Raw genomic sequence first — 27,221 nt, 5'->3', positions numbered from 1 at the left:
TGTTCTCTCTGTCGGTAGCAGTGTGTGTGTGTGTGGGTGTGTGTGTGGGGGGGGTGTTCCCTCTGTCGGTAGCAGTGTGTGGGGGGGTGTTCCCTCTGTCGGTAGCAGTGTGTGTTGGTGTGTGTGGGGGGGTGTTCTCTCTGTCGGTAGCAGTGTGTGTGTGTGTGTGGGGGGGGTTCCCTCTGTCGGTAGCAGTGTGTGTGTGTGTGTGTGTGGGGGGGGGGGGTGTTCCCTCTGTCGGTAGCAGTGTGTGTGTGTGTGGGGGTTGTTCCCTCTGTCGGTAGCAGTGTGTGTGTGTGTGTGTGTGTGTGGGGTGTTCCCTCTGTCGGTAGCAGTGTGTGTGTGTTTGTGTGTGTGTGTGTGGGGGTTCCCTCTGTCGGTAGCAGTGTGTGTGTGGGGGGGGGGGTGTTCCCTCTGTCGGTAGCAGTGTGTGTGTGTGTGTGTGTGGGGGGTGTTTCCTCTGTCGGTAGCAGTGTGTGTGTGTGTGTGTGTGTGGGGGGGTGTTTCCTCTGTCGGTAGCAGTGTGTGTGTGTGTGGGGGGGTGTTCTCTCTGTCGGTAGCAGTGTGTGTGTGTGTGTGGGGGGGTGTTCTCTCTGTCGGTAGCAGTGTGTGTGTGTGTGTGTGGGGGGGTTCCCTCTGTCGGTAGCAATGTGTGTGTGTGTTCCCTCTGTCGGTAGCAGTGTGTGTGTGTGGGGGGGGTGTTTCCTCTGTCGGTAGCAGTGTGTGTGTGTGTGGGGGGGTGTTCTCTCTGTCGGTAGCAGTGTGTGTGTGTGTGTGGGGGGGTGTTCTCTCTGTCGGTATCAGTGTGTGTGTGTGTGTGGGGGGGGGGGGTTCCCTCTGTCGGTAGCAATGTGTGTGTGTGTGTTCCCTCTGTCGGTAGCAGTGTGTGTGTGTGTGTGTGTGTGGGGGGGGTTCCCTCTGTCGGTAGCAGTGTGTGTGTGTGGGGGGGGGGTGTTCTCTCTGTCGGTAGCAGTGTGTGTGTGTGTGTGTGTGTGGGGGGGGGGGGTGGTGTTTCCTCTGTCGGTAGCAGTGTGTGTGTGTGTGCGTGTGTGTGTGGGGGGGTGTTTCCTCTGTCGGTAGCAGTGTGTGTGTGTGTGTGTGTGTGTGGGGGGGGGGGTTCCCTCTGTCGGTATCAGTGTGTGTGTGTGTGTGGGGGGGGTTCCCTCTGTCGGTAGCAGTGTGTGTGTGTGTGGGGGGGGGTGTTTCCTCTGTCGGTAGCAGTGTGTGTGTGTGTGGGGGGGGTTCCCTCTGTCGGTAGCAGTGTGTGTGTGGAGGGGGGGGTGTTCTCTCTGTCGGTAGCAGTGTGTGTGTGTGGGGGGGGGGGTTCCCTCTGTCGGTAGCAGTGTGTGTGTGTGGGGGGGGGGGTTCCCTCTGTCGGTAGCAGTGTGTGTGTGTGGGGGGGGGTGTTTCCTGTGTCGGTAGCAGTGTGTGTGTGGGGGGGGTTCCCTCTGTCCGTAGCAGTGTGGTGTGTGTGTGGGGGGGGGGTGTTTCCTCTGTCGGTAGCAGTGTGTGTGTGTGTGTGTGTGTGGGGGGGGGTTCCCTCTGTCGGTAGCAGTGTGTGTGTGTGTGTGTGGGGGGGGGGGTTCCCTCTGTCGGTAGCAGTGTGTGTGTGTGTGTGGGGGGGGTGTTTCCTCTGTCGGTAGCAGTGTGTGTGTGTGTGGGGGGGGGGGGGGGGGTTCCCTCTGTCGGTAGCAGTGTGTGTGTGTGTGTGTGTGTGGGGGGGGTTCCCTCTGTCGGTAGCAGTGTGTGTGTGTGGGGGGGGGGGGTTCCCTCTGTCGGTAGCAGTGTGTGTGTGTGTGTGTGGGGGGGGGGTTCCCTCTGTCGGTAGCAGTGTGTGTGTGTGTGGGGGGGTGTTCTCTCTGTCGGTAGCAGTGTGTGTGTGTGTGGGGGGGGTTCCCTCTGTCGGTAGCAGTGTATGTGTGTGTGTGTGTGTGGGGGGGGGGTTCCCTCTGTCGGTAGCAGTGTGTGTGTGTGTGGGGGGGTGTTTCCTCTGTCGGTAGCAGTGTGTGTGTGTGGGGGGGGTGTTCTCTCTGTCGGTAGCAGTGTGTGTGTGTGTGGGGGGGTGTTCCCTCTGTCGGTAGCAGTGTGTGTGTGTGTGTGTGGGGGGGTGTTCCCTCTGTCGGTAGCAGTGTGTGTGTGTGGGGGGGTGTTCCCTCTGTCGGTAGCAGTGTGTGTGTGTGGAGGGGGTGTTCTCTCTGTCGGTAGCAGTGTGTGTGTGTGTGTGTGGGTGTGGGGGGTGTTTCCTCTGTCGGTAGCAGTGTGTGTGTGTGTGTGGGGGGGTGTTCTCTCTGTCGGTAGCAGTGTGTGTGTGTGGGGGGGGGGTGTTCTCTCTGTCGGTAGCAGTGTGTGTGTGTGTGTGGGGGGGGGGGGGTTCCCTCTGTCGGTAGCAGTGTGTGTGTGTGTGTGGGGGGGGTGTTCCCTCTGTCGGTAGCAGTGTGTGTGTGTGGGGGGGTGTTCCCTCTGTCGGTAGCAGTGTGTGTGTGTGGGGGGGGTGTTCTCTCTGTCGGTAGCAGTGTGTGTGTGTGTGTGTGTGTGGGGGGGGGGTGTTTCCTCTGTCGGTAGCAGTGTGTGTGTGTGTGGGGGGGGGTGTTTTCTCTGTCGGTAGCAGTGTGTGTGTGTGTGTGGGGGGGGTGTTTCCTCTGTCGGTAGCAGTGTGTGTGTGTGTGTGTGTGGGGGGGGGGGGGGGTTCCCTCTGTCGGTAGTGGTGGGGGGGTTCCGGTGCCGTCGGTAGCAGTACGATGTTTGGATCACACAGCGTCACGTGATTCTTCCTCCCCGCTCGGACTCTGGTGACCTTTGCCCCTTCGCCGTCACCTGGTGTCTTGCTTCTGTGACGTCAAACATTCCGCCCTCCTCCGTCCTACGGCCAATTAGTGGTTTGCTTTCTCCAGGCTTCAGCCAATCAGCGCGCAGAGCGGTGACTCACCATATAAGGAAAGGCTTTTCCATAAAAGGAAACATTGCATCGCTTTATATGGCTGAAAATAGTTCCTACTCGTAGGGAGGGATCCTTGCGCCGCGGTCGCCACTTTCTGAGAAGGGAAAATAGTCCCGGCGGTGGCGGAGGGATCCGCTGTCAGCGGCCTGGTTCGGGCTGTGATTGGTTGAGACGCGGTAACGCGGGGAAGCCGGGAGTCGAGCTGCAGAGCCCGGTCAGTAGCCGCACCGACCGCACCGGGGATTGATGGGCACCGGCCGCTGTTGTCGGTGAGCGGGGCATGCTTCCCAGCCAGGCCGGGGCCTCCTCCGGGAACGGCTCGTCTGTAGGCCGGAGCTCCGGGATGGCGCTGCCCCGCAGGACCGGGAATGGTGGCTCTCCGGGCCGGGGGAGGCCGCAGGGAGGGCCCCGCTATGAGGTGACTCCAGGCGGCGGCGTGGTGTACAGCGGCAGCGAGGCCACCTCAGACTCCGGGGAGGACGACGAGGCTCCGGCCGTGTCCCGGGGGGTGAAGCGCGGCCTGACGGAGCTGGAGCTCGGTGTCCCGGAGCCGGGGGGCCCCGGGGCCGTGTCTGCAGGATATCCCGGGGCCAGCGGAGGGGTGTCCGGGGCCAAACCCGGCAAGAAGACCCGGGGCCGCGTCAAGATCAAGATGGAGTTCATCGACAACAAGCTGCGGAGGTATACGACGTTCAGCAAGAGGAAGACCGGGATCATGAAGAAGGTACCGGCACCGGGGATACCGGGGGATAGGGGGGACCGGGATCATGAAGAAGGTACCGGGGATACCGGGGGATAGGGGGGACCGGGATCATGAAGAAGGTACCGGCACCGGGGATACCGGGGGATAGGGGGGACCGGGATCATGAAGAAGGTACCGGGGATAGGGGGGACCGGGATCATGAAGAAGGTACCGGCACCGGGGGATAGGGGGGACCGGGATCATTTAGAAGATTCCGGGGGATAGGGGGGACTGGGATCATGAAGAAGGTACCGGGGATACCGGGGGATAGGGGGGACCGGGATCATGAAGAAGGTACCGGCACCGGGGATACCGGGGGATAGGGGGGACCGGGATCATGAAGAAGGTACCGGGGATAGGGGGGACCGGGATCATGAAGAAGGTACCGGGGATAGGGGGGACTGGGATCATGAAGAAGGTACCGGCATCGGGGGATAGGGGGGACCGGGATCATGAAGAAGGTACCGGCACCGGGGATACCGGGGGATAGGGGGGACCGAGATCATGAAGAAGGTACCGGCACCGGGGGATAGGGGGGACCGGGATCATGAAGAAGGCACCGGCACCGGGGATACCGGGGGATAGGGGGGACCGGGATCATGAAGAAGGCACCGATACCGGGGGATAGGGGGGACCGGGATCATGAAGAAGGCACCGGCACCGGGGGATAGGGGGGACCGGGATCATGAAGAAGGTACCGGCACCGGGGATACCGGGGGATAGGGGGGACCGGGATCATGAAGAAGGCACCGATACCGGGGGATAGGGGGGACCGGGATCATGAAGAAGGCACCGGGGATACCGGGGGATAGGGGGGACCGGGATCATGAAGAAGGTACCGGCACCGGGGATACCGGGGGATAGGGGGGACCAGGGATACGGAGGGGGACCGTGATCATGAAGAAGGTACCGGCACCGGGGGATAGGGGGGACCAGGATCATGAAGAAGATTCCGGGGGATAGGGGGGATTGGGATCATGAAGAAGGTACCGGGGGATAGGGGGGACCGGGATCATGAAGAAGGTACCGGGGGATAGGGGGGACCGGGATCATGAAGAAGGTACCGGGGGATAGGGGGGACCGGGATCATGAAGAAGGTACCGGCACCGGGGGATAGGGGGGACCGGGATCATGAAGAAGGTACCGGCACCGGGGATACCGGGGGATAGGGGGGACCGGGATCATGAAGAAGGTACCGGCACCGGGGGATAGGGGGGACCGGGATCATGAAGAAGGCACCGGCACCGGGGATACCGGGGGATAGGGGGGACCGGGATCATGAAGAAGGCACCGGGGATACCGGGGGATAGGGGGTACCGGGATCATGAAGAAGGTACCGGCACCGGGGGATAGGGGGGACCGGGATCATGAAGAAGGCACCGGGGATACCGGGGGATAGGGGGGACCGGGATCATGAAGAATGGTACCGGCACCGGGGGATAGGGGGGACCGGGATCATGAAGAAGGTACCGGCACCGGGGATACCGGGGGATAGGGGGGACCGAGATCATGAAGAAGGTACCGGCACCGGGGGATAGGGGGGACCGGGATCATGAAGAAGGCACCGGCACCGGGGATACCGGGGGATAGGGGGGACCGGGATCATGAAGAAGGCACCGGGGATACCGGGGGATAGGGGGGACCGGGATCATGAAGAAGGTACCGGCACCGGGGGATAGGGGGGACCGGGATCATGAAGAAGGCACCGGGGATACCGGGGGATAGGGGGGACCGGGATCATGAAGAAGGTACCGGCACCGGGGGATAGGGGGGACCGGGATCATGAAGAAGGTACCGGCACCGGGGATACCGGGGGATAGGGGGGACCGAGATCATGAAGAAGGTACCGGCACCGGGGGTACCGGGGGATAGGGGGGACCGGGATCATGAAGAAGGTACCGGCACCGGGGATACCGGGGGATAGGGGGGACCGGGATCATGAAGAAGGCACCGGCACCGGGGATACCGGGGGATAGGGGGGACCGGGATCATGAAGAAGGCACCGGGGATACCGGGGGATAGGGGGGACCGGGATCATGAAGAAGGTACCGGGGATACCAGGGGATAGGGGGGACCGGGATCATGAAGAAGGTACCGGCACCGGGGATACCGGGGGATAGGGGGGACCGGGGATACGGAGGGGGACCGGGATCATGAAGAAGGTACCGGCACCGGGGGATAGGGGGGACCGGGATCATGAAGAAGATTCCGGGGGATAGGGGGGACTGGGATCATGAAGAAGGTACCGGGGGATAGGGGGGACTGGGATCATGAAGAAGGTACCGGGGATACCGGGGGATAGGGGGGACCGGGATCATGAAGAAGGTACCGGCACCGGGGGATAGGGGGGACCGGGATCATGAAGAAGGTACCGGCACCGGGGATACCGGGGGATAGGGGGGACCGAGATCATGAAGAAGGTACCGGCACCGGGGGATAGGGGGGACCGGGATCATGAAGAAGGCACCGGGGATACCGGGGGATAGGGGGGACCGGGATCATGAAGAAGGCACCGGGGATACCGGGGGATAGGGGGGACCGGGATCATGAAGAAGGCACCGGGGATACCGGGGGATAGGGGGGACCGGGATCATGAAGAAGGTACCGGCACCGGGGATACCGGGGGATAGGGGGGACTGGGATCATAAAGAAGGCACCGGGGGATTGGGGGGAGCGGGATCATGAAGAAGGCACCGGGGATAGGGGGGACTGGGGATACGGAGGGGGATCGGGATCATGAAGAAGGTACCGGGGATAGGGGGGACAGGGGATACGGAGGGGGACCGGGATCAGGAAGAAGGTACCAGCACCGGGGGATAGGGGGGACCGGGATCATGAATAAGGCACCGGCATCGGGGATACCGGGGGATAGGGGGCACCGGGATCATGAAGAAGGCACCGGGGGATAGGGGGGACCGGGGATACGGAGGGGGACCGGGATTATGAAGAAGGTACCGGCACTGGGGGATAGGGGGGACCGGGATCATGAAGAAGGTACCGGCATCGGGGGAGTGGGATCATGAAGAAGGTACCGGCACCGGGGGATAGGGGGGACCGGGGATACGGAGGGGGACCGGGATCATGAAGAAGGCACCGGGGGATACGGAGGGGGACCGGGATCATGAAGAAGATACCGGCACCGGGGATGGGGGGGACCGGGATCATGAAGAAGGCACAGGGGATGGGGGGGACCTGGTTCATGAAGAAGGCATCGGGGATACGGAGGGGGACCGGGATCATGAAGAAAGCACCAGGGATGGGGAGGACCGGGGATACGGAGGGGCACCGGGATCATTAAGACTGTCGGCACCGGGGATGGGGGGGACCGGGATCATGAAGAAGGTACCGGCATCGGGGAAACCGGGGGACTGGGGATACGGAGGGGGACCGGGATCATGAAGAAGGTACCCGCAACGGGGATGGGGGGAACCGGGGATACAGAGGGGGACCGGGATCATGAAGAAGGTTCCGGCACCGGGGATGGGGGGAACTGGGGATAGGGGGGACCGGGATCATGAAGAAGGTACCGGCACCGGGGATACGGAGGGGGACCGGGATCATGAAGAAGGCACCGGGGATGGGGGGGGGACCGGGGATAGGGGGGGACTGGGATCATGAAGAAGGTACAGGCACCGGGGATACGGAGGGGGACTGGGGATACGGAGGGGGGGGATATGGGGTGGGGGGGACTGGGGATAGGGTGATAGGGGACTGGGGATAGGGTGAAAGGGGGGGGGGGAACGGGGATACGGAGGGGGAGGGAATGGGGGGACCGGGGATATGGGGAGGGATAGGGGGGGACTGGGATATGGAGGGGGATCATGGATAAGGTATCGGGGATACGGGGGGACCGGGATCATGGAGAAGGGACTGGGGATACGGGGGGACCGGGATCATGGAGAAGGGACCGGGGATACGGGGGGACCGGGATCATGGAGAAGGGACCGGGGATACGGGGGGACCGGGATCATGGAGAAGGGACCGGGGATACGGGGGGACCGGGATCATGGAGAAGGGACCGGGGATACGGGGGGACCGGGATCATGGAGAAGGTACCGGGGATAGTGGGGACCGGGATCATGGAGAGGGGACCGGGCATACGGGGGGGACCGGGGATACAGGGGGAACTGGGGATATGGAGGGGGACCGGGGATAGGGGGGGACCGGGATCATGAAGAAGGCACCGGGGATACCGGGGGATAGGGGGGACCGGGATCATGAAGAAGGTACCGATACGGAGGGGGAGAGGGGAGGGGTAGAGGGAATGGGGGGGACTGGGGATACGGAGGGGGATCATGGAGAAGGGACTGGGGATACGGGGGGACCGGGATCATGGAGAAGGTACCGGGGATGAGGGGGACCGGGATCATGGAGAGGGGACCGGGGATACGGGGGGGGGGGGGGGGGATAGGAGGAACGGGGATAGGGGGGGGGGACCGGGGATACAGGGGGACCGGGATCATGGAGAAGGTACCGGGGATAGGAGGGGGGAACTGGGGATAGGGGGGACCGGGATCATGGATAAGGTACCGGGGATAGGGGGGACCAGGATCATGGAGAAGGGACCAGGGATATGGGGGGACCGGGATCATGGAGAAGGGATCGGGGATACGGAGGACCAGGGATAGGAGGGGGACCGGGATCATGGAGAAGGTATCGGGGATGAGGGGGACCGGGATCATGGAGAGGGGACCGGGGATACGGGGGGGGGGGGAATAGGAGGACTGGGGATGGGGGGGGGGACTGGGGATACGGAAGATCGGGGATACAGGGGGACCGGGATCATGGAGAAGGTACCGGGGATAGGAGGGGGAAACCGGGGATAGGGGGGACGGGGATCATGGATAAGGTACCGGGGATAGGGGGGACCAGGATCATGGATAAGGTACCGGGGATAGGGGGGACCAGGATCATGGAGAAGGGACCAGGGATACGGGGGGACCGGGATCATGGAGAAGGGATCGGGGATACGGAGGACCAGGGATAGGAGGGGGACCGGGATCATGGAGAAGGGATAGGGGATACGGGGGGACTGGGGATACGGAGGACCAGGGATAGGAGGGGGACCGGGATCATGGAGAAGGTACCGGGGATATGGGGGGACCGGGGATAGGGGGGACCGGGATCATGGAGAAGGGATAGGGGATACTGGGGGAGTATGAGGTACATAGGGATGGGGTACTGGAGGTACGGAGTGGTACAGGATGCCTGGGGTCAGGAGTAAGGGGTTTTGTTTAAGGGGGGGGGTAGCAAAAGGGAAACTGGCATTAGAAAGAGGGTATTAGGGTACAGTGGGTGCTGTCAATATTAAAGAGCATGTTCTGGGGCCCTGGTTGTGGTGGGACAGTATTAGTGTTGGTGAGGGGTCCCATTAGGTTCTCCTCTTAGTTTGGGTTCACCCTTTGTAGTGTTATGGGGGTCAGGTGACTGGCCTCTTGTGGGTGACCTGTCCTATAGATGAAGGTCTTCTAGGTGGCCATCACTGGTGACAACCACTGGTCACCACCTGCTGAGACCTGTCCTATAGATGAAGGTCTTCTAGGTGGCCATCACTGGTGACAACCACTGGTCACCACCTGCTGAGACCTGTCCTATAGATGAAGGTCTTCTAGGTGGCCATAATTGATAATGATGTGTTCTGGGTAAAAGTCATGTAGGTGGCCATTACTGGTAACCTCCTGCCTGTTCTTTAGATTAAGGGCTTGTAGGGTGGCAGCCTGGTGGTCGCTGTACAAGCCCTTCATCTCATGGACAGGTAAAGTATCTTGCACTGTCAGGGGTGCTGGTAGTTCTTCTGGGTGGCTCTCTGTTACTAGCCGTATCTGTCAGAGTGGAGGCTGCTGGGAAGCACAGCAGGTTCCCGGATTTATATAAAGTCGCTATGATGGTAATGCTTCCGCACTGATAGAACCTCTAGTAATGTTACGTGTGATATCCTCTTATAATGCTGCTGACCTTTTATAACCTCTATGCTGGAGGGTCCCTGTATTTATAGCCTGGTCCTGGTGTTTTCTGTGTATGGTCCCTGGGGTGTCAGGAGACCCCTCCACAGAGAGATGCGAAACAGATGCAGCACTGAGGTGATAACAGCTGGGTGGGGGAGGGGGAGAGCCAGCTCCTAAGTCCCATCCAGCACACCGGTGACTTCAGGGAATATATCGGTAATACAGCACTGGCCCTATTATATAAGGGTGATCGGGGAATATATCAGTAATAGGACACTGGCCCTATTACATAAGGGTGGTCGGGGAATATATCAGTAATATTACACTGGCCCTATTACATAAGGGTGGTCGGGGAATATATCAGTAATAGGACACTGGCCCTATTACATAAGGGTGGTCGGGGAATATATATCAGTAATAGGACACTGGCCCCATTAGATAAGGGTGGTCGGGGAATATATCAGTAATATTACACTGGCCCTATTACATAAGGGTAGTCGGGGAATATATCAGTAATAGGACACTGGCCCTATTACATAAGGGTGGTCGGGGAATATATCAGTTATAGGACACTGGCCCTATTACATAAGGGTGGTCGGGGAATATATCAGTAATAGGACACTGGCCCTATTACATAAGGGTGGTCGGGGAATATATCAGTTATAGGACACTGGCCCTATTACATAAGGGTGGTCGGGGAATATATCAGTGTGATAATAACCCCCCGGGGTGTGACCGGCCGGTTATGGAGGAGCCGGAGTGTGATAATAACCCCCCGGGGTGTGAGCGGCCAGTTATGGAGGAGCCGCAGTGTGATAACTCCCCGGGGTGTGAGCGGCCAGTTATGGAGGAGCCGGAGTGTGATAATAACTCCCCGGGGTGTGAGCGGCCAGTTATGGAGGAGATGGAGTGTGATAATAACCCCCTGGGGTGTGAGCGGCCAGTTATGGAGGAGCCGGAGTGTGATAATAACTCCCCGGGGTGTGAGCGGCCAGTTATGGAGGAGCCGGAGTGTGATAATAACTCCCCGGGGTGTGAGCGGCCAGATATGGAGGAGCCGGAGTGTGATAATAACCCCCCGGGGTGTGAGCGGCCAGTTATGGAGGAGCCGGAGTGTGATAATAACCCCCGGGGTGTGAGCGGCCAGTTATGGAGGAGCCGGAGTGTGATAATAACTCCCCGGGGTGTGAGCGGCCAGTTATGGAGGAGCCGGAGTGTGATAATAACTCCCCGGGGTGTGAGCGGCCAGTTATGGAGGAGCCGGAGTGTGATAATAACTCCCCGGGGTGTGAGCGGCCAGTTATGGAGGAGCCGGAGTGTGATAATAACCCCCCGGGGTGTGAGCGGCCAGTTATGGAGGAGCCGGAGTGTGATAACTCCCCGGGGTGTGAGCGGTCAGTTATGGAGGAGGAGGAGTGGGATAATAACTCCCCGGGGTGTGACCGGCCAGTTATGGAGGAGCCGGAGTGTGATAATAACCCCCCGGGGTGTGAGCGGCCAGTTATGGAGGAGCCGGAGTGTGATAATAACCCCCCGGGGTGTGAGCGGCCAGTTATGGAGGAGCCGGAGTGTGATAATAACCCCCCGGGGTGTGAGCGGCCAGTTATGGAGGAGCCGGAGTGTGATAATAACCCCCCCGGGGTGTGAGCGGCCAGTTATGGAGGAGCTGGAGTGTGATAATAACCCCCCGGGGTGTGAGCGGCCAGTTATGGAGGAGCTGGAGTGTGATAATAACTCCCCGGGGTGTGACCGGCCAGTTATGGAGGAGCCGGAGTGTGATAATAACCCCCCGGGGTGCGAGCGGCCAGTTATGGAGGAGCCGGAGTGTGATAATAACCCCCCGGGGTGCGAGCGGCCAGTTATGGAGGAGCCGGAGTGTGATAATAACCCCCGGGGTGTGAGCGGCCAGTTATGGAGGAGCCGGAGTGTGATAACTCCCTGGGGTGTGTGTTGATGTTAAGTGTGTGTGTGTGGGGGTGTTATGTGGATCGGTGGTTCAGGGCTTTTGTATTGGTGATGTGTCGTGGGGGGGGATTGGTGGTTTGGGGCTCTTGTGGTGGGGGATCGGTTTGCTGATGTATAGTGGGGGGATGGATCGGTGGGTTGGGGCTCTTGTGTTTCTGATGTGTAGTGAGGGTGGATCGGGGCTTCTGTGTTGGTGGGGGGATTGGTGGTTCGGGGTTCTTGTGTTGGTAATGTGTAGGATGGGGATGGATTGGTGGTTCTGGGCTTTTGTATTGGTGGTGTGTAGTAGAGGGGGATTGGTGGTGGGGGATCGGTAGTTCTGGGCTCTTGTGTTGTGTCGTGTCGATGATGGGGGGGATTGGGGGTTCTGGGCTCTTGTGGTGGGGTATCGGGGGTTCTGGGCTCCTGTGTTGGTGGTGGGGGGATCGGGGGTTCTGGGCTCTTGTGTTAGTGGGGGGCATCGGTGGTTCTGGGCTCTTGTAGTAGTGGGGGATTGGTGGTTCTAGGCTCTTGTAGTGGGGATCGGTGGTTCTGGGCTCTTGTGTTAGTAGTGGGGGGATCGGGGGTTCTGGGCTCTTGTGGTGGTGGGGGGGGGGCGGTGGTTCTGGGCTCTTGTGGTGGTGGTGGGGATCGGTGATTCTGGGCTCTTGTGTTAGTAGTGTGGGGGGGATCGGTGGTTCTGGGCTCTTGTGGTGGTGGGGATCGGTGGTTCTGGTCTCTTGTGTTGGGGATCAGTGGTTCTGGGCTCTTGCGGTGGTGGGGATCGGTGATCTGGGCTCTTGTGTTACTAGTGGGGGAAATCGGTGGTTCTGGGCTCTTGTGTTAGTAGTGGGGGGGGGATCGTTGGTTCTGGGCTCTTGTGGTGGTGGGGATTGATGGTTCTGGGCTCTTGTGGTGGTGAGGATTGGTGGTTCTGGGCTCTTGTGGTGCTGGGGATCGGTGGTTCTGGGCTCTTGTGGTGATTGGTGGTTCTGGGCTCTTGTGGTGGTGCTGGGGATTGGTTGTTCTGGGCTCTTGTGGTGGTGCTGGGGATCGGTGGTTCTGGGCTCTTGTGGTGATTGGTGGTTCTGGGCTCTTGTGGTGGTGCTGGGGATTGGTGGTTCTGGGCTCTTGTGGTGGTGCTGGGGATTGGTGGTTCTGGGCTCTTGTGGTGGTGATGGGGATCGGTGGTTCTGGGCTCTTGTGTTAGTAGTGGGGGGGATCGGTGGTTCTGGGCTCTTGTGGTGGGGATCGGTGGTTCTGGGCTCTTGTGTTAGTAGTGGGGGGGATCGGTGGTTCTGGGCTCTTGGGTTTAGTAGTGGGGGGGGATCGGTGGTTCTGGGCTCTTGGGTTTAGTAGTGGGGGGGGATCGGTGGTTCTGGGCTCTTGTGGTGGTGATTGGTGGTTCTGGGCTCTTGTGGTGGTGAGGATTGGTGGTTCTGGGCTTTTGTGGTGGTGGGGATCGGTGGTTCTGGGCTCTTGTGGTGGGGATCGGTGGTTCTGGGCTCTTGTGGTGGTGCTAGGGATCGGTGGTTCTGGGCTCTTGTGGTGGTGCTAGGGATCGGTGGTTCTGGGCTCTTGTGGTGGTGGGGATCGGTGGTTCTGGGCTTTTGTGGTGGTGGGGATCGGTGGTTCTGGGCTCTTGTGGTGGTGCTAGGGATCGGTGGTTCTGGGCTCTTGTGGTGGTGGGGATCGGTGGTTCTGGGCTCTTGTGGTGGTGGGGATCGGTGGTTCTGGGCTCTTGTGGTGGTGGGGAGCGGTGGTTCTGGGCTCTTGTGGTGGTGGAGAGCGGTGGTTCTGGGCTCTTGTGGTGGTGGGGAGCGGTGGTTCTGGGCTCTTGTGGTGGTGGGGAGCGGTGGTTCTGGGCTCTTGTGGTGGTGGGGAGCGGTGGTTCTGGGCTCTTGTGTTAGTAGTGGGGGGAGCGGTGGTTCTGGGCCCTTGTGTTAGTAGTGGAGGGGATCGGTGGTTCTGGGCTCTTGTGTTAGTAGTGGGGGGGGGGGTCGGTGGTTCTGGGTTCTTGTGGTGGTGGTGGTGGGGGATCGGGGGTTCTGGGCTCTTGTGTTGGTGGTGGGGGGATCGGGGGTTCTGGGCTCTTGTGTTAGTGGGGGGCATCGGTGGTTCTGGGCTCTTGTAGTGGTGGTGGTGGGGATCGATGGTTCTGGGCTCTTGTAGTAGTGGGGGATTGGTGGTTCTAGGCTCTTGTAGTGGGCATCGGTGGTTCTGGGCTCTTGTGTTAGTAGTGGGGGGATCGGTGGTTCTGGGCTCTTGTGGTGGTGGGGATTGGTGGTTCTGGGCTCTTGTGTTAGTAGTGGCAGGGGATTGGTGGTTCTGGGCTCTTGTGTTAGTAGTGGGGGGGATCGGTGGTTCTGGGCTCTTGTGTTGGGGATCAGTGGTTCTGGGCTCTTGCGGTGGTGGGGATCGGTGATCTGGGCTCTTGTGTTACTAGTGGGGGAAATCGGTGGTTCTGGGCTCTTGTGTTAGTAGTGGTAGGGGATCGGTGGTTCTGGGCTCTTGTGTTAGTAGTGGTAGGGGATCGGTGGTTCTGGGCTCTTGTGGTGGTGGGGATCGGTGGTTCTGGGCTCTGGTGGTGGGGATCGGTGGTTCTGGGCTCTTGTGGTAGTGGGGATCGGTGGTTCTAGGCTCTTATGGTGGTGGTGGGGATCGGTGGTTCTGGAGTCTTGTGGTGGTGGTGGGGATCGGTGGTTCTGGGCTCTTGTGTTAGTAGTGGGGGTGGGATCGGTGGTTCTGGGCTCTTGTGGTAGTGGGGATCAGTGGTTCTGGGCTCTTGTGTTAGTAGCGGGGGGGATCGGTGGTTCCGGGCCCTCGTGGTGGTGATTAGGAGGTGGGGTCGGGGTTGTGGCTGATCATTGGTTCCGGGCTCTCCTGAGGATGATGGAAGGGACCACAATCAGCTCTACAACTGTGACCCCCCCCCCCCCCCCCCGACCTGTGGTGGGTGCGCTGAGTCTTTGAGGTACCACTATACAGTACATGGAGTTGTGATGTGGGGGTCTGTTGTGTGGGGAGGGGGTCTCAGTGTCTTGGTGTGCTTATCCCTTAACCCTTTGTTCTCCTGCTGGCAGGCATACGAGTTGTCCACGCTGACGGGGACACAGGTCCTGCTGCTGGTGGCCAGTGAGACCGGACATGTTTACACCTTCGCAACGAGGAAGCTTCAGCCAATGATCACCAGCGAGACGGGGAAAGCGTTAATACAGACTTGTCTGAACTCTCCAGACTCTCCCCCTCGCTCAGACCCCTCCACTGACCAACGCATGAGTGCCACCGGCTTCGAAGAGACAGATCTCACCTACCAAGTGTCTGAGTCCGACAGCAGCGGAGAAACCAAGGTGAGCAGTCACATGACATATAAGTGCCTTATACACAGCCGTACACCTCCATCCCCTGACACCCCACTACTGCCTTATACACAGCCGTACACCTCCATCCCCTGACACCCCACTACTGCCTTATACACAGCCGTACACCTCCATACCCTGACACCCAACTACTGCCTTATACACAGCCGTACACCTCCATACCCTGACACCCAACTACTGTCCTCTATACACAGCCGTACACCTCCATACCCTGACACCCCACTACTGCCTTATACACAGCCGTACACCTCCATACCCTCACACCCCACTACTGCCTTATACACAGCCGTACACCTCCATACCCTGACACCCAACTACTGTCCTCTATACACAGCCGTACACCTCCATACCCTGACACCCCACTACTGCCTTATACACAGCCGTACACCTCCATCCCCTCACACCCCACTACTGCCTTATACACAGCCGTACACCTCCATCCCCCCACACCCCACTACTGCCTTATACACAGCCGTACACCTCCATACCCTCACACCCCACTACTGCCTTATACACAGCCGTACACCTCCATACCCTGACACCCAACTACTGCCCTATACACAGCCGTACACCTCCATACCCTGACACCCAACTACTGTCCTATACACAGCCGTACACCTCCATCCCCCCACACCCCACTACTGCCTTATACACAGCCGTACACCTCCATGCCCTCACACCCCACTACTGCCCTATACACAGCCGTACACCTCCATACCCTCACACCCCACTACTGTCCTATACACAGCCGTACACCTCCATACCCTCACACCCCACTACTGCCCTATACACAGCCGTACACCTCCATCCCCCCACACCCCACTACTGCCTTATACACAGCTGTACACCTCCATACCCTCACACCCCACTACTGTCCTATACACAGCCGTACACCTCCATACCCTCACACCCCACTACTGTCCTATACACAGCCGTACACCTCCATACCCTGACACCCCACTACTGCCTTATACACAGCCGTACACCTCCATACCCTCACACCCCACTACTGCCCTATACACAGCCGTACACCTCCATACCCTCACACCCCACTACTGCCCTATACACAGCCGTACACCTCCATACCCTCACACCCCACTACTGCCTTATACACAGCCGTACACCTCCATACCCTCACACCCCACTACTGCCCTATACACAGCCGTACACCTCCATACCCTCACACCCCACTACTGCCCTATACACAGCCGTACACCTCCATCCCCTCACACCCCACTACTGCCTTATACACAGCCGTACACCTCCATCCCCCCACACCCCACTACTGCCTTATACACAGCCGTACACCCCCATACCCTGACACCCCACTACTGCCTTATACACAGCCGTACACCTCCATACCCTCACACCCCACTACTGCCTTATACACAGCCGTACACCTCCATACCCTCACACCCCACTACTGCCTTATACACAGCCGTACACCTCCATCCCCCCACACCCCACTACTGTCCTATACACAGCCGTACACCTCCATACCCTCACACCCCACTACTGGCCTATACACAGCCGTACACCTCCATACCCTCACACCCCACTACTGCCCTATACACAGCCGTACACCTCCATACCCTCACACCCCACTACTGCCTTATACACAGCCGTACACCTCCATCCCCTCACACCCCACTACTGCCTTATACACAGCCGTACACCTCCATACCCTCACACCCCACTACTGCCTTATACACAGCCGTACACCTCCATACCCTCACACCCCACTACTGCCTTATACACAGCCGTACACCTCCATCCCCCCACACCCCACTACTGCCTTATACACAGCCGTACACCTCCATACCCTGACACCCCACTACTGCCTTATACACAGCCGTACACCTCCATACCCTCACACCCCACTACTGCCTTATACACAGCCGTACACCTCCATACCCTCACACCCCACTACTGCCCTATACACAGCCGTACACCTCCATACCCCCACACCCCACTACTGCCTTATACACAGCTGTACACCTCCATACCCTCACACCCCACTACTGTCCTATACACAGCCGTACACCTCCATACCCTCACACCCCACTACTGCCTTATACCCAGCCGTACACCTCCATCCCCTCACACCCCACTACTGCCTTATACACAGCCGTACACCTCCATCCCCCCACACCCCACTACTGTCCTATACACAGCCGTACACCTCCATACCCTGACACCCAACTACTGTCCTCTATACACAGCCGTACACCTCCATACCCTGACACCCAACTACTGTCCTATACACAGCCGTACACCTCCATACCCTGACACCCAACTACTGTCCTCTATACACAGCCGTACACCTCCATACCCTGACACCCAACTACTGTCCTCTATACACAGCCGTACACCTCCATACCCTCACACCCCACTACTGCCTTATACACAGCCGTACACCTCCATACCCCCACACCCCACTACTGCCCTATACACAGCCGTACACCTCCATACCCTCACACCCCACTACTGCCTTATACACAGCCGTACACCTCCATACCCTCACACCCCACTACTGCCTTATACACAGCCGTACACCTCCATACCCTCACACCCCACTACTGCCTTATACACAGCCGTACACCTCCATACCCTCACACCCCACTACTGTCCTATACACAGCCGTACACCTCCATACCCTCACACCCCACTACTGCCTTATACACAGCCGTACACCTCCATACCCTGACACCCCACTACTGCCTTATACACAGCCGTACACCTCCATACCCTCACACCCCACTACTGCCTTATACACAGCCGTACACCTCCATACCCTCACACCCCACTACTGCCCTATACACAGCCGTACACCTCCATACCCTCACACCCCACTACTGCCCTATACACAGCCGTACACCTCCATACCCTGACACCCAACTACTGCCTTATACACAGCCGTACACCTCCATACCCTCACACCCCACTACTGCCTTATACACAGCCGTACACCTCCATATCCTCACACCCCACTACTGCCTTATACACAGCCGTACACCTCCATACCCTGACACCCCACTACTGCCTTATACACAGCCGTACACCTCCATACCCTGACACCCCACTACTGCCTTATACACAGCCGTACACCTCCATACCCTCACACCCCACTACTGCCTTATACACAGCCGTACACCTCCATCCCCCCACACCCCACTACTGTCCTATACACAGCCGTACACCTCCATACCCTCACACCCCCACTACTGCCTTATACACAGCCGTACACCTCCATCCCCCCACACCCCACTACTGTCCTATACACAGCCGTACACCTCCATACCCTGACACCCCACTACTGCCCTTATACACAGCCGTACACCTCCATACCCTCACACCCCACTACTGCCTTATACACAGCCGTACACCTCCATCCCCCCACACCCCACTACTGCCCTATACACAGCCGTACACCTCCATACCCTCACACCCAACTACTGCCTTATACACAGCCGTACACCTCCATACCCTCACACCCCACTACTGCCTTATACACAGCCGTACACCTCCATACCCTCACACCCCACTACTGCCTTATACACAGCCGTACACCTCCATCCCCCCACACCCCACTACTGCCTTATACACAGCCGTACACCTCCATACCCTCACACCCCACTACTGCCTTATACACAGCCGTACACCTCCATACCCTCACACCCCACTACTGCCTTATACACAGCCGTACACCTCCATACCCTCACACCCCACTACTGCCTTATACACAGCCGTACACCTCCATCCCCCCACACCCCACTACTGCCTTATACACAGCCGTACACCTCCATACCCTCACACCCCACTACTGCCTTATACACAGCCGTACACCTCCATATCCTCACACCCCACTACTGCCTTATACACAGCCGTACACCTCCATACCCTGACACCCCACTACTGCCTTATACACAGCCGTACACCTCCATACCCTGACACCCCACTACTGCCTTATACACAGCCGTACACCTCCATACCCTCACACCCCACTACTGCCCTATACACAGCCGTACACCTCCATACCCTCACACCCCACTACTGCCTTATACACAGCCGTACACCTCCATCCCCCCACACCCCACTACTGTCCTATACACAGCCGTACACCTCCATACCCTGACACCCCACTACTGCCTTATACACAGCCGTACACCTCCATACCCTGACACCCAACTACTGCCTTATACACAGCCGTACACCTCCATACCCTCACACCCCACTACTGCCTTATACACAGCCGTACACCTCCATCCCCCCACACCCCACTACTGTCCTATACACAGCCGTACACCTCCATACCCTCACACCCCACTACTGCCTTATACACAGCCGTACACCTCCATCCCCCCACACCCCACTACTGTCCTATACACAGCCGTACACCTCCATACCCTGACACCCCACTACTGCCTTATACACAGCCGTACACCTCCATACCCTCACACCCCACTACTGCCTTATACACAGCCGTACACCTCCATCCCCCCACACCCCACTACTGCCCTATACACAGCCGTACACCTCCATACCCTCACACCCCACTACTGCCTTATACACAGCCGTACACCTCCATACCCTCACACCCCACTACTGCCCTATACACAGCCGTACACCTCCATACCCTCACACCCCACTACTGTCCTATACACAGCCGTACACCTCCATCCCCCCACACCCCACTACTGCCTTATACACAGCCGTACACCTCCATACCCTCACACCCCACTACTGCCTTATACACAGCCGTACACCTCCATACCCTGACACCCAACTACTGCCTTATACACAGCCGTACACCTCCATACCCTCACACCCCACTACTGCCTTATACACAGCCGTACACCTCCATCCCCTCACACCCCACTACTGTCCTATACACAGCCGTACACCTCCATACCCTGACACCCCACTACTGTCCTATACACAGCCGTACACCTCCATATCCTCACACCCCACTACTGCCTTATACACAGCCGTACACCTCCATACCCTCACACCCCACTACTGTCCTATACACAGCCGTACACCTCCATACCCTCACACCCCACTACTGTCCTATACACAGCTGTACACCTCCATACCCTCACACCCCACTACTGCCCTATACACAGCCGTACACCTCCATACCCTCACACCCCACTACTGCCTTATACACAGCCGTACACCTCCATACCCTCACACCCCACTACTGCCTTATACACAACCGTACACCTCCATCCCCTCACACCCCACTACTGCCTTATACACAGCCGTACACCTCCATCCCCCCACACCCCACTACTGCCCTATACACAGCCGTACACCTCCATACCCTCACACCCCACTACTGCCTTATACACAGCCGTACACCTCCATCCCCCCACACCCCACTACTGCCTTATACACAGCCGTACACCTCCATACCCTGACACCCCACTACTGTCATATACACAGCCGTACACCTCCATACCCTCACACCCCACTACTGCCTTATACACAGCCGTACACCTCCATACCCTCACACCCCACTACTGTCCTATACACAGCCGTACACCTCCATACCCTGACACCCAACTACTGCCCTATACACAGCCGTACACCTCCATACCCTCACACCCCACTACTGCCCTATACACAGCCGTACACCTCCATACCCTCACACCCAACTACTGCCTTATACACAGCCGTACACCTCCATACCCTCACACCCCACTACTGCCTTATACACAGCCGTACACCTCCATACCCTCACACCCCACTACTGCCCTATACACAGCCGTACACCTCCATCCCCTCACACCCCACTACTGTCCTATACACAGCCGTACACCTCCATACCCTCACACCCCACTACTGCCTTATACACAGCCGTACACCTCCATACCCTGACACCCCACTACTGCCTTATACACAGCCGTACACCTCCATACCCTCACACCCCACTACTGCCTTATACACAGCCGTACACCTCCATCCCCCCACACCCCACTACTGCCTTATACACAGCCGTACACCTCCATCCCCCCACACCCCACTACTGCCTTATACACAGCCGTACACCTCCATACCCTCACACCCCACTACTGTCCTATACACAGCCGTACACCTCCATCCCCTCACACCCCACTACTGCTCTATACACAGCCGTACACCTCCATACCCTCACACCCCACTACTGCCCTATACACAGCCGTACACCTCCATCCCCCCACACCCCACTACTGTCCTATACACAGCCGTACACCTCCATACCCTCACACCCCACTACTGCCTTATACACAGCCGTACACCTCCATCCCCCCACACCCCACTACTGCCTTATACACAGCCGTACACCTCCATACCCTCACACCCCACTACTGCCCTATACACAGCCGTACACCTCCATCCCCCCACACCCCACTACTGTCCTATACACAGCCGTACACCTCCATACCCTCACTAGCTGTCCTGTAGTAGGATGCAGTGTGTAGTGATGGCTGATAGCAGAGAGCAGTAGCTGTCTTGTAATGGCTGATAGCAGAGAGCACTAGTTGTCCTGTAGTAGGATGCAGTGTGTGGTGATGGCTGATAGCAGAGAGCAGTAGCTGTCCTGTAGTAGGATGCAGTGTGTGGTGATGGCTGATAGCATAGAGCAGTAGCTGTCCTGTGCCGTGGTCTCGCATGTGACCAGTGGGGGTGAACAGGTGTGTGGTGCTGTAGTCCGCTCTCCCCCCATGTGACTGGCGGGGGGGGGGGTCAGTTGTTGCTCTCGGCCGTCGCCTCCTGTCAGCCACAGCTGCGCTCTCTCTCGCTCTCTCTCTCTCTCTCTTCTCATTGATAAATCAGCGCTCCCTCCTGTGTCCTTATAAGGAGAGGTCTCCCCTCCAGAGCGGCTGCTGGCAGGACCCCCGCATTCCTTATAAGCCGCAGCTGTCTCTGTATGGGAGGGAGGGGGGCGGGAGTACACAGCGAGACAGCCGGCAGGGAGGGGGGCGGGAGTACACAGCGAGACAGCCGGCAGGGAGGGGGGCGGGAGTACACAGCGAGACAGCCGGCAGGGAGGGGGGCGGGAGTACACAGCGAGACAGCCGGCAGGGAGGGGGGCGGGAGTACACAGCGAGACAGCCGGGAGGGAGGGGGGCGGGAGCACACAGCGAGACAGCCGGGAGGGAGGGGGGCGGGAGCACGCAGCGAGACAGCCGGCAGGGAGGGGGGCGGGAGCACACAGCGAGACAGCCGGCAGGGAGGGGGGCGGGAGTACACAGCGAGACAGCCGGGAGGGAGGGAGTACACAGCGAGACAGCCGGGAGGGAGGGAGTACACAGCGAGACAGCCGGGAGGGAGGGGGGCGGGAGTACACAGCGAGACAGCCGGCAGGGAGGGGGGCGGGAGCACACAGCGAGACAGCCGGCAGGGAGGGGGGCGGGAGTACACAGCGAGACAGCCGGGAGGGAGGGGGGCGGGAGTACACAGCGAGACAGCCGGGAGGGAGGGAGTACACAGCGAGACAGCCGGGAGGGAGGGAGTACACAGCGAGACAGCCGGGAGGGAGGGGGGCGGGAGTACACAGCGAGACAGCCGGCAGGGAGGGGGGCGGGAGCACACAGCGAGACAGCCGGGAGGGAGGGGGGCGGGAGTACACAGCGAGACAGCCGGCAGGGAGGGAGGGGGGCGGGAGTACACAGCGAGACAGGCGGCAGGGAGGGGGGCGGGAGTACACAGCGAGACAGCCGGCAGGGAGGGGGGCGGGAGTACACAGCGAGACAGCCGGGAGGGAGGGGGGCGGGAGTACACAGCGAGACAGCCGGCAGGGAGGGGGGCGGGAGCACACAGCGAGACAGCCGGGAGGGAGGGGGGCGGGAGTACACAGCGAGACAGCCGGGAGGGGGGCGGGAGTACACAGCGAGACAGCCGGCAGGGAGGGGGGCGGGAGTACACAGCGAGACAGCCGGCAGGGAGGGAGGGGGGCGGGAGCACACAGCGAGACAGCCAGCAGGGAGGGGGGCGGGAGTACACAGCGAGACAGCCGGGAGGGAATACACAGAGACAGCCGGCAGGGAGGGGGGCGGGAGTACACAGCGAGACAGCCGGGAGGGGGGCGGGAGTACACAGCGAGACAGCCGGGAGTGAGGGGGGCGGGGAGTACACAGCGAGACAGCCGGCAGGGAGGGGGGCGGGAGTACACAGCGAGACAGCCGGGAGGGAATACACAGAGACAGCCGGCAGGGAGGGGGGCGGGAGTACACAGCGAGACAGCCGGGAGGGGGGCGGGAGTACACAGCGAGACAGCCGGGAGTGAGGGGGGCGGGAGTACACAGCGAGACAGCCGGCAGGGAGGGGGGCGGGAGTACACAGCGAGGACAGCCGGCAGGGAGGGGGGTGGGAGTACACAGCGAGACAGCCGGCAGGGAGGGGGGCGGGAGTACACAGCGAGACAGCCGGGAGGGAGGGGGGGCGGGAGTACACAGCGAGACAGCCGGGAGGGAATACACAGAGACAGCCGGCAGGGAGGGGGGCGGGAGTACACAGCGAGACAGCCGGGAGGGGGGCGGGAGTACACAGCGAGACAGCCGGGAGTGAGGGGGGCGGGAGTACACAGCGAGACAGCCGGGAGTGAGGGGGGCGGGAGTACACAGCGAGACAGCCGGGAGTGAGGGGGGCGGGAGTACACAGCGAGACAGCCGGCAGGGAGGGGGGCGGGAGTACACAGCGAGACAGCCGGCAGGGAGGGGGGCGGGAGTACACAGCGAGACAGCCGAGAGGGAATACACACAGAGACGGACGGGGGGCGGGAATACACACCATACATATCCCAGAATTCCTCTCCCCTGAGGGGGGGGGCACATACTTCTGGTGGAATCTTATGCCGTCTTGTTTCCCCCCAGGACTCTCTGAAGCCGGCGTTCACCGTGTCCAACCTTCCTGGCACTTCCAGCATTCAGACAGCGCCCACCACCTCCACCTCCATGCAGGTCACCAGCGGGCACACCTTCCCCATCACCAACTACCTGGCCCCCGTTACAAGCGCCAATGGCACCATCCTAAAGACCGAGGGTGGGTCCATGAGCTCGGGGGGTATCATGCAGCTCCCCACCGGCTTCACACTCATGTCTGGTAAGTGGCCTGTACCACCAGATTACAACCCCCCCCTCCCCCTACTCTCACGGTCAGATGACACCGTCTCTTCTCCAGCAGGGGGCACAGTCGCTCAGCAGGTTCCGGTGCAGGCCATCCAGGTGCATCCAGCTGCCCAGGCATCCCCGTCCAGTGATAGCAGCTCTGACCTGGTGCAGACGTCATCCAGCGGAACAGGTGAGCGCGCTGTGTGTGTGTGAGCGCGCTGTGTGTGTGTGAGCGCGCTGTGTGTGTGTGAGCGCGCTGTGTTTGTGTGAGCGCGCTGTGTGTGTGTGAGCGCGCTGTGTGTGTGTGTGAGCGCGCTGTGTGTGTGTGAGCGCGCTGTGTGTGTGTGAGCGCGCTGTGTGTGTGTGAGCGCGCTGTGTGTGTGTGAGCGCGCTGTGTGTGTGTGAGCGCGCTGTTGTGTGTGTGAGCGCGCTGTGTGTGTGTGAGCGCGCTGTGTGTGTGTGAGCGCGCTGTGTGTGTTGTGAGCGCGCTGTGTGTGTGTGAGCGCGCTGTGTGTGTGTGGAGCGCGCTGTGTGTGTGTGAGCGCGCTGTGTGTGTGTGAGCGCGCGCTGTGTGTGTGTGTGAGCGCGCTGTGTGTGTGTGAGCGCGCTGTGTGTGTGTGAGCGCGCTGTGTGTGTGTGAGCGCGCTGTGTGTGTGTGAGCGCGCTGTGTGTGTGTGAGCGCGCTGTGTGTGTGTGAGCGCGCTGTGTGTGTGTGAGCGCGCTGTGTGTGTGTGAGCGCGCTGTGTGTGTGTGAGCGCGCTGTGTGTGTGTGAGCGCGCTGTGTGTGTGTGAGCGCGCTGTGTGTGTGTGAGCGAGCTGTGTGTGTGTGAGCGCGCTGTGTGTGTGTGTGAGCGCGCTGTGTGTGTGTGTGAGCGCGCTGTGTGTGTGTGTGAGCGCGCTGTGTGTGTGTGTGTGAGCGCGCTGTGTGTGTGTGTGTGAGCGCGCTGTGTGTGTGTGTGTGAGCGCGCTGTGTGTGTGTGTGTGAGCGCGCTGTGTGTGTGTGTGTGAGCGCGCTGTGTGTGTGTGTGTGAGCGCGCTGTGTGTGTGTGTGTGAGCGCGCTGTGTGTGTGTGTGTGAGCGCGCTGTGTGTGTGTGTGTGTGAGCGCGCTGTGTGTGTGTGTGTGAGCGCGCTGTGTGTGTGTGTGTGTGAGCGCGCTGTGTGTGTGTGTGTGTGAGCGCGCTGTGTGTGTGTGTGTGTGAGCGCGCTGTGTGTGTGTGTGAGCGCGCTGTGTGTGTGTGTGAGCGCGCTGTGTGTGTGTGTGTGAGCGCGCTGTGTGTGTGTGTGTGAGCGCGCTGTGTGTGTGTGTGAGCGCGCTGTGTGTGTGTGTGAGCGCGCTGTGTGTGTGTGTGTGTGTGTGTGTGTGAGTGTGTTCCTGAGTTTCACCCTCTGATCTCCTCCATCTCTCCCTGCAGTCACCCTCCCGGCTGCCATCATGACCTCCTCTGTGCCCACCACAGTGAGTGGTCACATGATGTACCCCAGCCCCCATGCCGTCATGTACGCTCCCACTCAGGGTTTGGCAGACGGGAGCCTGGCCGTGCTCAATGCCTTCTCCTCGGGGCCCCCGATGCAGGTGTCGCACTCTCAGGATCAGGGTAAGGCTGAGTGTTCGCTCCCTGGCTCTGCAGTGCAGCCGCGATGAAGGATTTCCATGACTCCCGTCTCTTCCCTCCGCAGGTGGAGTGCAGCAGGTTTTCCTCACGGCGCCGTCCGGCACTGTTCAGATCCCGGTGTCAGCGGTTCAGCTCCACCAGGTTGGTACTTGTGCCGCCCCCTAGAGGCCCCGCAGCTCGGTGCTGCCTCTCACCTGTAGTTTGTGTTCTGTCCTGCAGATGGCGGTGATCGGGCAGCAATCCGGCAGCAGCAGTAACTTGACCGAGCTACAAGTGGTTAATCTAGAGACGTCACACAACAGCAAGAACGACTGACGACGGCCGCCGCACAACGGACTGTGCCACTTATTTATTATTGATGCCTTTTCACTTTTTTTCCCCCGCGGACGTCTTTTGCTTGTGCGCAGGAGGCGGGGTTACAGTGTGGCTTTCTTCGTCCCACCCAAAGAGACGCTCTTTTCCTGGCTCCTGGGGCCCCCGGATCTTGGTGTGGCCCTTTGGATGAGATTTGCACTGAATGTGAGGGGAGCACCGGATCGCTCTGTACTGTTATACGGCAGGGGGGGGGGGGGGATAGTTTTATTAAAGGAAAGCAGAGAAAGCCTTTTATTTTTGTAAGTGAGAATCCTCAGTATTTATGGCGGGAGGGGGCAGCGTGGGTCCCAGGGGGTGGGGTGTGTGCGGCCACATAGTGGGGTCCTGGGACGTGCCGGTTGGGGGAGGGGGGGGGGGGGGAGATGGATCATTTTTATCTGCTTTTACAACAGAAGACAAAAAAATGTGATCAGTGATCACTAAAAGGGAACCTGTCACCCTGGGAGAGCCGGCCAAACCCATCGAGCCCCTCATACTTACCCGCTCATACTTACCCCCTCCTAAAGCTGATTATGCAGATGAGCAGAGATGAGTTCGATGCTTATAGGAAATCACTGGAGGGAATATGGGGGTCTCTATCCTGGGGGGTTCGCCTGCTCTCCCAGAGTGACAGGCTCCCTTTAACCCTTTGCTGGCCAGAAGCTGCATAAAGCTATGTGCCAAGAAGGTGGAGCCAGGAAGGGTTAACCCTTAGTTCTGAGGTTGTGGCACCACAGGAGTTGTGTTCTAGCACCCGTCAGTATTTCTAGCCTTTCTGATTGTACTGTAATTCTGGGCACCACCAGCTGGGGGCCTCAGTCAGCTCCTTCCCACAGGCTTGGTGCAGGTCACCCCTGCTATCAGGCAGTGGACCCCCACTCCATGAACCCTCCTCTGCTGGGGCCCCCAACGCATACACCATGTGATTCATGAAAGCTGCAGCCTGAGTTGTCATTTAGGGGAGTGCTGACTCCTCGGCCTTATTCCCACGTTCCAGGCCAAGGAGGCTTCACCATCCCCCCAGCCCCAGGGCTCTGCGGGCGCCGATGCCAGAGATCTGCGGACGGTATATGGAGCCAACATCCATCGAGGATAGGGAGTTAGGGGCCCAGAGGTCATTGCTCCCCCTGCAGGCACTATGGGGTGGCTCTTGTGTTGGTTCCTGGGCTGGAGCCACAGCTGTAGGGTTGCTATACACATCACTCT

General features: G+C 59.7%; 1 protein-coding gene across 3 annotated transcripts; it reads left to right on the top strand.

Moving 5' to 3' along the window:
* Positions 1-3,075: 3,075 nt before the first annotated feature.
* SRF (serum response factor) lies at positions 3,076-26,252 on the top strand. 3 transcript variants are annotated; one of them, XM_069954341.1, is made up of 7 exons: positions 3,077-3,662; positions 14,653-14,919; positions 23,811-24,039; positions 24,121-24,237; positions 25,461-25,643; positions 25,726-25,802; positions 25,881-26,251. In XM_069954341.1, exons 1-7 carry the CDS (start codon positions 3,219-3,221, stop codon positions 25,974-25,976), a joined length of 1,413 nt encoding a protein of 470 aa, XP_069810442.1. In that variant the 5' UTR covers positions 3,077-3,218; the 3' UTR covers positions 25,977-26,251. The 3 variants fall into 3 exon arrangements, with proteins under 3 accessions (XP_069810440.1, XP_069810442.1, XP_069810441.1); XM_069954340.1 differs by having other exon boundaries at positions 24,118-24,237; XM_069954339.1 differs by having other exon boundaries at positions 3,076-3,662; positions 23,811-24,237; positions 25,881-26,252.
* The last annotated feature ends 969 nt before the right edge of the window (positions 26,253-27,221 follow it).

This window comes from Dendropsophus ebraccatus, chromosome 15 (assembly GCF_027789765.1).
Source record: "Dendropsophus ebraccatus isolate aDenEbr1 chromosome 15, aDenEbr1.pat, whole genome shotgun sequence".
Lineage (NCBI taxonomy): Eukaryota > Metazoa > Chordata > Amphibia > Anura > Hylidae > Dendropsophus > Dendropsophus ebraccatus.
The sequence above is the reverse complement of the archived record's forward strand: the minus strand, read 5'-3'. Positions and strand labels throughout refer to the sequence as shown.